The sequence below is a fragment of the Paralichthys olivaceus genome, chromosome 21 (genome assembly GCF_024713975.1).
Source record: "Paralichthys olivaceus isolate ysfri-2021 chromosome 21, ASM2471397v2, whole genome shotgun sequence".
In the NCBI taxonomy this organism is placed as follows: domain Eukaryota; kingdom Metazoa; phylum Chordata; class Actinopteri; order Pleuronectiformes; family Paralichthyidae; genus Paralichthys; species Paralichthys olivaceus.
The window spans coordinates 12761751-12772077 of record NC_091113.1 but is presented as its reverse complement, the minus strand read 5'-3'; the positions used below and the strand labels follow the sequence as shown (position 1 = coordinate 12772077).

At 43.1% G+C, this 10327-nt stretch overlaps 3 protein-coding genes, 1 long non-coding RNA gene and 1 other non-coding gene across 6 annotated transcripts in view; 4 read left to right on the top strand and 1 right to left on the bottom strand.

The window, feature by feature from the left end:
- Nucleotides 1-158: 158 nt before the first annotated feature.
- On the top strand, nt 159-4272 carry rsl1d1 (ribosomal L1 domain containing 1). Its single transcript, XM_020082915.2, has 9 exons — nt 159-302; nt 564-703; nt 802-940; nt 1663-1811; nt 2251-2352; nt 2747-2840; nt 3543-3674; nt 3762-3902; nt 3991-4272. Exons 1-9 carry the CDS (start codon nt 264-266, stop codon nt 4117-4119), a joined length of 1065 nt encoding a protein of 354 aa, XP_019938474.1. The 5' UTR covers nt 159-263; the 3' UTR covers nt 4120-4272.
- On the top strand, nt 2499-2629 carry LOC138406218 (small nucleolar RNA SNORA55). The gene has a single exon (XR_011239798.1). It is a non-coding gene; the product is annotated as a small nucleolar RNA SNORA55 (small nucleolar RNA).
- Nucleotides 3086-9823, bottom strand: LOC138405997 (uncharacterized). Its single transcript, XR_011239670.1, has 2 exons — nt 9436-9823; nt 3086-3716 (listed from the first exon to the last, which is right to left on the bottom strand). It is a non-coding gene; the product is annotated as an uncharacterized lncRNA (long non-coding RNA).
- Nucleotides 5955-7516, top strand: LOC109627021 (transmembrane protein 238-like). The gene has a single exon (XM_020083338.2). The coding sequence runs from the start codon at nt 6953-6955 to the stop codon at nt 7388-7390; it is 438 nt and encodes a 145-aa protein (XP_019938897.2). The 5' UTR covers nt 5955-6952; the 3' UTR covers nt 7391-7516.
- Nucleotides 9287-10327, top strand: part of snx29 (sorting nexin 29) — a 130702-nt gene continuing 129661 nt past the window's right edge. Inside the window, exon 1 of one of the 2 annotated variants that reach the window (XM_069517185.1) lies at nt 9287-9753. In XM_069517185.1, coding sequence (XP_069373286.1) covers nt 9747-9753 — 7 coding nt within the window. In that variant the 5' untranslated portion in view covers nt 9287-9746. The remainder of the gene's footprint in view (nt 9754-10327) is intronic. The other variant, XM_069517184.1, reaches the window with a different exon arrangement.

Here is a 10327-nt window from a genome sequence, read left to right as displayed (position 1 = left end):
ACCTGTCAAAATTCTGGATTCTACATTATTTATAATAATTATATTTATTAGTTTTCTTCTTAAAATGTAGAATAATCAACTTTCTGTATGAATATTATAAATGTTTGTTATTGCATTTAATAGTCTTAATATTTAAATACCATTTATCATCAGAGGGGGCTCTGTAAGAATGTTCACTACAAATAAAGTTTGTTTTGAATTGTGTGACGTTGCGCGTCGGCATTGCGCATGCGCGACAGGGACTCACACGTGAAGCAGGCAGCATGGCTGACAAACCCGAAGTAGCGTTAGACCGGACTCAGGTAAAAACTCTTTTTACGCACTTTTTTCAAACTCATGATACAAAACATGACGATAAATCAAGTTTCAGATAATTGCGATGAATTATTTAGTCACGAGTCGACCGCAGCCATTCGCTAGTTAGCATTAGCCGACTTGTTTCGTGACTGCTTTAGCCTCAAAGCTAATTCCCAGAACGAGGAGCAGGAGGCTGGAGTTTTGTTGCTGAGCTTTGTATCGTGTGTTTCTCTTTCTAACTCCGGAGGTCATGTGTCTGTGCTCAGGTGAAAAAGGCCGTTCAGGCTCTGCAGGCATTCCTCCAAACAAAGTCCACCAAAGACTCTCTGCTGCTGGACGACACCCAGCACATCAGCCTGCTCTTCACCCTCTGGACGATCCCCAAAGTGGCGCAGACCATCCGCATGTGAGTCCCGGATCTCAGGACCCCGGGGCCTGACCCGTGCTTCCCTGTGTACTTGTTGTTATCACGGGTGCTGACGTTTCCTCTCTTTTCGCCCTCAGTCCTTTGCCCCATGGTCAACGCACTGACTCGGAGGAGGTCTGCCTCTTCACCAGAGATGAGCCCAACATGACCTCAGAGCAGACACAGAGGTTTTATAAGCGGCTGTTGGAGGAGAGAGGCGTTAAAAACATAACTGAGGTATTCACCCGTCAGAGTCCTTATGGAGCAGTGGACAGCTGCTGACCACACTGTCCATACCTGGTGTTAACATCTGTCCTGAGTGATCAGAGTGTCCTGAATATGTCTCCTGAGACCACTTATGACAGGATCTCACTTCCCTGCTCTCTATGCAAATAATCACGTGCGTCATCTGTATTCGTAAGTATCAAATGATGTTGTTTTCTACACACCTGTCCCAGTGACTGTGTGTGTTGGCACAAGCACAGTCAGGAGGGGCTGAATGAATCAAGGAGGTGCAGATCTACTATATCACCTATTTGAAAAAAAAAATAGAAATTGAATGAGGTGGTCAGTGTTAATATTGTGGTGATGGCCTCAAACAGATCAACGTATGTCCACTGAGAGGCGTGAAAATACATTTGATTGATTGTGAAACTGTTGCAGGGAGTATGTCAGCTGAGTAGGCGGTCCTGCTTTCATATGTGGCCCAGGATGCATTAATGTTCACCCAGCAAAAAGGCTGTGGCCCCTTGCATCCCAGACCACTGTGGTTTGAGTGACCAGATCTCAGACGTAGTTGGTTTGTTCACACATGAGAGCTGACCGCTTCTGATGGAATCACTCTGGATGGATGTTAATACCAGATCTAAAAGCAGTTCATAATTTTTGCATGCAGAGCATTGGTCTACATTAAAACCTCCTGTTCATATTTATCATGTGTGTCTCTGTATCTATGGCAGATCATCCCCTACAAGGTCCTGAAGACAGAGTACAAACCATTCGAAGCTAAGCGCCGTCTGTTAGGAAACTTCGACATGTTTCTGTCTGACGATCGCATCCGCCGCCTGCTGCCGTCTCACCTCGGAAAACATTTCTACCAGAGGAAAAAGTAAGAGCTCCAACAAGCGATATGTTGCTAATCAATAGCTGATTAACTAAAATATTTATTATCATCAACTATATCCAGTTTTATGGTGTAACGTTTGGCCGTTTAAAAGTAATTTATGTAAGCTATTTCATTTTGTTGACTTATTGTGAAAGGTTGGTCAGTGAATTTGTTTCCTGTCATCAAAAGCAGTGGATCTGTTTAGGACTTTTATTGTGAAGGGTCACCCACAGAAGTTGTTTTGTTTTGGCAGTGTAGTGTTGACCAGTTGTGAAGTAAACAAACACACTGTCCTGGTTCAAGCCACATTATTCTTGTCCTTGTTGTACTATTACATTTTGTACTAAACTGAGGTATTTCATGCACATTTAATGTTTTGTCTGGATGAGCTTGTTCTGTAGCTTCAGGTCCTAAATTCTTCCTCTGTTCACGTGTCTACCAGAGAGCCACTGTGTGTGAACCTGCAAAGCAAACATCTGGCCAGAGACATCCAGAGCGTCATCCAGGGCACCTATCTGAAGGTGACCAACAAAGGCAGCTGCTGGTGAGTCGTGCTCTCCTGCTTTTTCAGCTCAGTGTGCGATCAGCTTTATGTGATCGCTTAACCTCAGTGTCGCTTCTACAAGGAAGCAAACCAGAGTTTCTGTTCTGAAGGATGTGTCAGTGTGTCGTCCTGCAGGAGAATCCGCAGCACCTCACAGCAACCCTGTCGATTCTGTTCAGTGTTTGATACGGGTCATGCTGGTGCCACAGAGACTCAACGTAAATCCAGATGGTCTTCCTCTTCCTGTGGAGCCCATCTCTACAACTTTGATACACAATATTTCATCTCGAGCTCACATCAGATAGGAAAATAACTGCATCTTATTTGCAAGTGCTGTTTACATATTCACTTTTCAAATGTCCCAGTTTAACCATGCTGCTGTCCTGTGTTCCAGTATGGCTCGTGTTGGTCACTCCAGCATGACTGCAGATGAGGTGACAGAAAACATCGAGACTGCCGTCCAAACAATAATGGCCAAAATCCGGATGGTGAGTCTGTTCACCCAGAGAGCTGTCCTTTGTTTTCATCGGGTCGGTCAAGGCAGTTGGATGTATATTATTCAGCTTCAGTAAAGGACTCAAAATTAGTCATCTTTAAATCTTTAAATAGTCTTTAAATATGTTAATATTCCACACTTCAATATGTTGAGGTACGTCTTGATTGTTTATGTCTCCATGTGTTATAGTCCTTTCTCAACAATACAATTCTATCCTGTCAATACTGATTCTTTAAAAAAAAAAAAAAAAAACCAACATGGAAGTGATATCTGACCAGTTTGGCTGTGGGAAAGACTCCTGCTGTCTTTACCTGTGGGGAAAGTGAAACCAATCTGTATTCTCTCGAATGACCAGCAGAGGGTTTCTATATGTTGAGAAAATGACCCACCTCCTGCTGTTGGACTGTATGATCTCAATCAGGAGTTTCAAGTCTTATTCACAACTGCATGATGTTCAATTTGTAAATATAGTCCTGTTTAGAGTCCAATAGATGAGCTAGTGCCGTCCAGTGGGTGTAGGTTGAGGTGCAGGGTACTTGAGCTCTCAGTCAGGCTCCACCCTCTGGCTCTCCCAAATATGGTAGTTCTGGTTTCAAAAAACAAAGATGGCGCTGGACAAACTGCAAAACTCTTTCAAAATGGCAGCTCAAAACAAAGTGTTGGTTAATGACTTATTCTCTTATTGCTTTTGCAGAAAGGACCGGTGATGAAGATCATCCACTTAAAAAGTCAATCGTCAGTGGCGCTGCCCATCTTTACCTCAGACCTCAAACACATCAGCGTGCTGCAGCAGGCAGAGAAAGATGCTGAGACTCCGAAGAAAAAGGTGAGAACAAGTTTATCCTCAAATCTCCGTCTTGTGCCAGAGCTGAAACGAGAGAAAAATTAACCAGCGTGTGTTTGTGAATGTCAGAGAGGAAAGGCTAAAAGGCATGCAAAGAAAAAACAGCAAGGTGACACAAAGCAAACAGATGCGACCACAGAGGGGAAGGAGGAGGAGGAAATCCCACAGCTGGTTCCCATAGAAACACCAACAAAGAAGCCTAAACTGGAGGTCAGTATTGTTCAGGTGCTGGAGTTAAAAAACATGAACTTTTGAATGTTATAACTGATGAACAACCTGCTCTTTTCTTCTGCCGTAGAAGCCGCTGAAAAAGCAGCAGCTGGGGAAAGCTCCCAAACCTGCTGCTGTGAAGAAAGGAAGAAAAGCACAAGGCAAACCCAAGAAGACGAGCGGCAAAGTGAAAAGAAAAGGGCTTAAAGTGAAATGAGTCGCAGCAGAGCATGTTTTTGTACATTACCCTCACAACACGGACGTTTGACACAGTTACACAGGAGTCGATGATTCAGAGAATGGTCTATATGTAGTCTTTTTCTCTTTGTGCTCGAATGAAGCAGATTATAAAGTTTGGTATCTTAAACGATCTTTGGCTGTGTTGTGTTTTTGTAACAGTGGGTCATGGCGTGGTGCAGACGGAGATAACTGAGCCAATCAGTTGCAGCATCAGCTTGGAGTGATTTCACTCTTTAGCTCTTTCAGCTCCACCCTTCCTCTTTTTGCTCAATCAGTGACACTTGAATTGCTTGTGAAGATGAACTTTTCACAACATCTACTGCAAGTAAAGCAAGGGCAACCAAATTCATTTTGGCTTTTGCGTGGCAGCACCGAGTGAGAAGTGCTGCAGACAACGACAATACCCCGAAATTAACCAGATCAATTCAAAAGTCTCAATGAGACACTTGTCATGTAAACTGCATTGTCTGATCACCTTGACCTGAACAAGGTCATGCTCAGAATAATGGAATCAAGACATGGAGTATTTTATGTCTTAATTGCATTATAGGGTCAGATAGGAGTTTATTATTTTGTGATGTCGACATACAACAGTCACCAACTGCTTGATAACACATTCCCTGGGTTAAAGTGTAAAGAAGTTGTAAACATTGGGATTCAAAGCTTTTGCAAAAGTAGAAAGAAAATACTTCAGCAGTAGGTTAGACAACAACATTGCACATTAAACTATTCAAGCTGGGGTTTGGATCGCACCGGGGAGACCCGCTCGACCTGTGTCAAATCTTAGGATTTTGTTTCCCTCCTTTTGCTTTTTCTAATCATTTAGAGCTGCAGCTGCTGGTCCATTGTCTAAAAATTTTTTCACAAACTAGTGATCGCTGCAGGTATTTTGGGATAAATCAAATGGGATATTTTCTGTTTCTATCTATTTAAATGCAGACCGGAGTTTTGTCACCTTATCATCTTGCAAACTGAGCATTTGAAAAAAACATTTTAAAAGTTTCATAACCCAAACAATGAATTCAGTGATAAAAAAAATACTGTGATTAGTTGATATCTTAAATAATCATTAGTTGTAGCCCTAATATGATGAAGAATTCAATATTTATACTACACACAGAAATTACAGTGTATTGAAATGAGCTTCTTTTTTTACAATTTAATATTATTTCTGGATAAAGTGGTTAATTAATTCATTAGAACAATTACATAATTGTGGTTGTATTTTTATCATGAGATCACTGTTCATATGGACCTTTCTGCTGTATGTTTGTTGTACAACATGTAACTGTTTGTTCATCTTTTGTGCGTGGTATCATGCATGAGCCCGGAGAAGTGTTTGTTCACGGCAGAGCTGTGCATGTATATCTGCTGCTGTATCAGGTGACATGTCTATTGTTGATGGGACTCTGCAGCTGCTGCCTGCTACTTGATCCAATAATTCTATTAACTAACAAGCACGTCCTGAAAATGACAAACCTAAATGCTCTCTGTGCTGAAAAACTGCAGGATTACTAACAGTTTTCCTACATTTGTACACTGAGTATGAGGTATAATGTAGCTAGGTGAGTGGTGGCGGGCCGATCAGGGGTGATGACATTGTTGTCAACAGGTGGGCTGGGTCTGTCTATTCATCCTCTGCTGTGTGGGTGTGGTGAACCATCTGGGATTACAAGGTGTTCACAGGAGAACAGAAGACGCATCATGCAGGCACGTTGTTGATTGTATAGATGATCGAGCTCCTGATCAGGACTGAGCAAACACGACGGCTCAAGACGGAAGTAAAGAAGACATTTATGAACGTTGAGTGGCTGGTATTTTTATTATTCATGTGTTAAAGACCGGGGACTTTAGAAAACAACCATGGAATTAACTGGAGGAAGTTCATATCCAGATATGTCTCAAAGCCTCTGTCCGGACCCTCACTCAGGCTCCGCTCAGGCCCTGGGGTGGTCCTACCTCCACAAGCCCATCATAGTGATGGTGATGGGATCTCTGATGTCTGCTGCAGGTGGACTCCTCTTCCTGCTCCAGTCGACGGGGGTGACTGAAGCCTCCCGCTCCGTGGCCTCAGCCTGCGTGACCATCGGGCTGATGTTCGTAGTGATGGGCCTGGTGTGGATCCCCGTATTGAAGGAGAAGCAGAGGCGGAAAGGGTTCTGCCTGGGGGCCTGAACCGCACACGAAGATGGGACTGAGCTCATGAAGGATTGAAGAAATTTGAGGGAGCTGTGGATGTTAAGTGGCAGATATTTCTATTGTTCATGTGTTAAAGATTCTTAGACAAAAGGGGAACGAGGCAACATTGGATGAAACTGGAAAGACTTAATTTCCAAAGCCTATATGTGGTGCTATACATCCACAAACTCATTGTGTGGTGTTGGAATCTCTGATGTCTGCTGCAATTGTCGGGGGTGACTGAGGCCTCCCGCTCTGTGGCCTCAGCCTGCGTGACCATCGGGCTGATGTTTGTCATGATGAGCCTGGTGTGGGTCCCTATACTGAAGAAGAAGCAGTGGCGGTAATGGTTCAAGCCCCCAGGATGAACCGTTCAGAAGATGGGAATGACCCCTTGATGTGAAAGTTGTAACACTGTTATTGTCACTGATGACGCAACCTAGAAACGTTCAATGAAGTCGCAGAGCTGGTGCTGATAACCGCTTGTGTACATTGTACTTTGACCAGAGTCACAGGAGGTTGTTTCATGTGTTTCTGTCAAGTACAATCACGCACACCTCACTGTCCTGCACCTGCTGCTTCAGACCTGCTCCCACATCTGGATTTTGGTTTGGAGGACCTCCACTGCCACCATGTCAACATCTGTCCAGGTCGAGCCCGTCACTGAGAATAGCTACGAAGGAGTCGGTCGCTGCAAGTGCTCTTTCTGGTTCGCCGTGGCCCACGACATACTCGGCGTGTTCATCATGATGGTGGGGGTGTTCGGAGGCCTGGTGATCCACGACCTGTTCATCTACGCCGGGGCCATCGTCATCTTCCTTAGCCTGATCTGGTGGGTGTTCTGGTACTCTGGCAACATCGAGGTGCCGCCGGAGGAGCTGGAGGACGACGTGGGCATGACCAAGCTGAGAAACCGGAGCCTCGGCCGGGCGGTGAGGCGCATGTCCAGCCGCTTCAGGAACTCTTTCAGGAAGAGCAGCAGGAACACAGACGTGGGGCTCGCCACTATATATGACAACACCATCTCCTCATCACCTAAACAACTCGAGAGAGAGACACTGTCAATATGAGCTCATCCATCCTGGTCAAAGAGACAATGAACTTTATGTTTGTTTCATTTGTTCGTCTGTTTCTTCTGCTGAAAATGTTTCTGTTTTTGCTCCAGTAATGATTATACAGCAGTAAAGTCGTGTGTAGATAAGACCCACATGTTCTTATCTCACTGATAAAAGGAAAACTTTGCACAATGTTACTCTGATTCAGACACCACAGCTTTCTAATCTGTTGTTTTTAGTCGTGTTTGGTTGATTCACAGACTTTGAAAAGTTTCTGCTTATTTATTTGATGTATAAATGTAAATTAAAATGTCATTATCTCTATTGATTGTATTATGTATTATGAATCTTTGTGGAAATGTTAACATCACTGGTTGTTGAAATATTTGTGATGTCACTAATCGTGCTGGAGGGTGCGTGTTCCAAACTGAGATCTCAGAGGAAAACAAATAAATGTTAAATGGATCTTTTCTAGTCTTGATGACCACTCAAAGTGCTTCACCTGTTTACACACACATGCAGACAGTGCAGCACTCTATCATAAATCAATCTCACACACACACACAGCGGCTCAGTGTCTTGCCCTACGACAGTCACAAGGAATGGAAGAACAGGGGATTGAACCACTGACCTTCTGATTAGTGGACGCCCCGCTCTACCTCCTCAGCAACAGCCGGTCAAATAAATCTACTTCTTTTGCAAAGGCTGATTAAGCATTTTTGACCTCATCCATTTATAACAGTATGTGACTTAAATCAATAGATTTTGTAAACAATCAAAACCACCTCATCTTAAAAAAATAAAATTACAGCCTCAACTTGTCCAAACGTTGTTCAGCAACTTGTCAAAATGAACTGGTCTGTTTATGATCCTCTAATAAAAGGGCATCAGCTGTATAAACCTGGTGGACTGTAGAGGTAGCCTGAGGTGATGTTGAGCATCTGAAGGAGGCCTCAGAAGCAGAGGTGCTGATATTAAAGCAAGAGTAGCACACAGTATTTGTAATAAGAAGGGTCAGACAATCTAAATCAAATATTCTGTCTTCTCATTTTATATTATGATAAAGAAATACAGATGGGATCACTGGATTTTAGCCAATCCAGTGAAAAGATGAACTAAATCTACTTAATTATTTGAATGCTTGGAACCTGTTCATTCACTTTTGCAATAACGCAGTCCTGCTCAGTGATTTATAACCGATTGATTTTGGCAAAAAAACAACTGTATAAGAACATTATCAATAATAATAATAATTATGATAAAAATAATGATTTAAATAACAAGATTCAAAAACAAATTGATGGAACGTTGCATTGCAGTGAAAGGAATCAGTTTATGAAACAATCTCAACAAAGAAACCAAAGAATCTGAAACAAAGACGTTTAAAAAAATCAATTAAAGCCAGTTTGTTGAGGAAATACATTGAATTGTGTTAATTAAGTTTTGTTCTGTGTGTTTGTTGTGTCAGGTAAATCATTTAGCGAGCTTCTTTGAATGGTATGTAATGAATTCTAACTAATAGAGGGATGTGAGGGGCTGTGTTGGCCTGCAGCTACTTTAATTAGTTGTCTTATGAAAGAGGGGCAGATTATATAGACTATTCTTCTTCCTGCTTTCGCACATATATATATATATATATATATGTGTGTATATATAGTAAATTAATAATATGTATCATAAATATGTAAAATTATCATGTATTCTTGTTGCATTATTGTGTATATTTTTTATTTAATTTAAATATCACTGCATGAATTGTATTATAACTGCTGTAAAAAAAATCTTTCGTCTTTATTACTTCTAAACATTTGTTAACAATTGTCCCTCGCTTGTTTTGTATGACAGTTTGACATCTTTACTCATTTAATAAAACTGTAGTCCCGAACCTCTAGTACACAGGAAGACTACAACTCCCGTCAGGCCGCAGGTGTCATATGACATCAGTGTGTTTGGTCATGTGACCCTGACACAGCTCAGTGTCCGCTTCTCTGTGTTTCTCTGTGTTTCAGGCTCTAACCTGCGATCAGCTGGTGTGTGTGTGTGTGTCCGCAGCTCCTCACCTCACACACACTCTCCGCTGGATCTGAACCATCAGCCTGAGTCACAGTCATGAAGTTCAGCGGCTCTCCGCGCTCTCTCCGGCGGCTTCATCCCACACTGTGACACACTCCTCCTCACCCGGCAGGCCTCTGCGTTCACCGAGGGAGATCCGGTCCCACACGCCGCGCCAGGGTGGGTGCAGCTCGGCCACGGCGGCAGCATGGGCCCGGTGCGCGGCCGAGACTGAGCTCCGAGGGAAGTGAAGCGACTGAGGGATGAACCACACGAGCTGTCTCCTGGATGTCACCGCCATCACAGTCTGTCCGTCACGATGAACGGTGAGATCTCACTGTCACTCACACGAACACGACATGTGGACTCATGCATGGAGGAGCTTCAGTAATTCACGATCAGATCAGGGGGTTTCCTGCTGACTGGTTCAAAACTGGCTCCACAATGTCACCTCACGATGTTGACACCCTGCAGACTGCATTTCCGGTGTTTTACTACCTTTCTTATTGATTCATCTTTCAGTGTTTTGCTCCAGAGAAACTAAAAAGCCTCTCAGCATCATTGAAACACTCTTCCCCAGGTTCTAAACGTTTCATCTCTTTATGACAGGGGTGGGGACCTTCTCTCTATCCAGGGCCTTTTCAATTTTCACAACATCCTTTGAGGGCCGTGCTAAATTATTGTTTATCGTTAACACATAAATCACACCAGGGCTCCAGACTAACTTTTTACATTGGTTGCACTGGTTCGATGAACTTTTGGACGTAAAGTTTAAATCAACATATTTGCATCTCCGCTCCTCTTACTGTTCAGATCCTCTGTGACAAGCTGCAGGACACCTCACTGGTTCATGTTGAAGTGGCATCAAGTCAATAAAGAACTGCCCAACTCATTGAGTGT

Bases quoted from the DNA above. Each gene is read 5' to 3' on its own strand.
- rsl1d1 (XM_020082915.2), top strand. From the start codon at position 264: ATGGCTGACAAACCCGAAGTAGCGTTAGACCGGACTCAG. The intron at 941-1,662 runs GTATTCACCCGT...TATCTATGGCAG, and splicing joins GCGTTAAAAACATAACTGAG to ATCATCCCCTACAAGGTCCT. The intron at 1,812-2,250 runs GTAAGAGCTCCA...CGTGTCTACCAG, and splicing joins CATTTCTACCAGAGGAAAAA to AGAGCCACTGTGTGTGAACC.
- LOC109627021 (XM_020083338.2), top strand. From the start codon at position 6,953: ATGTCAACATCTGTCCAGGTCGAGCCCGTCACTGAGAATAGCTACGAA.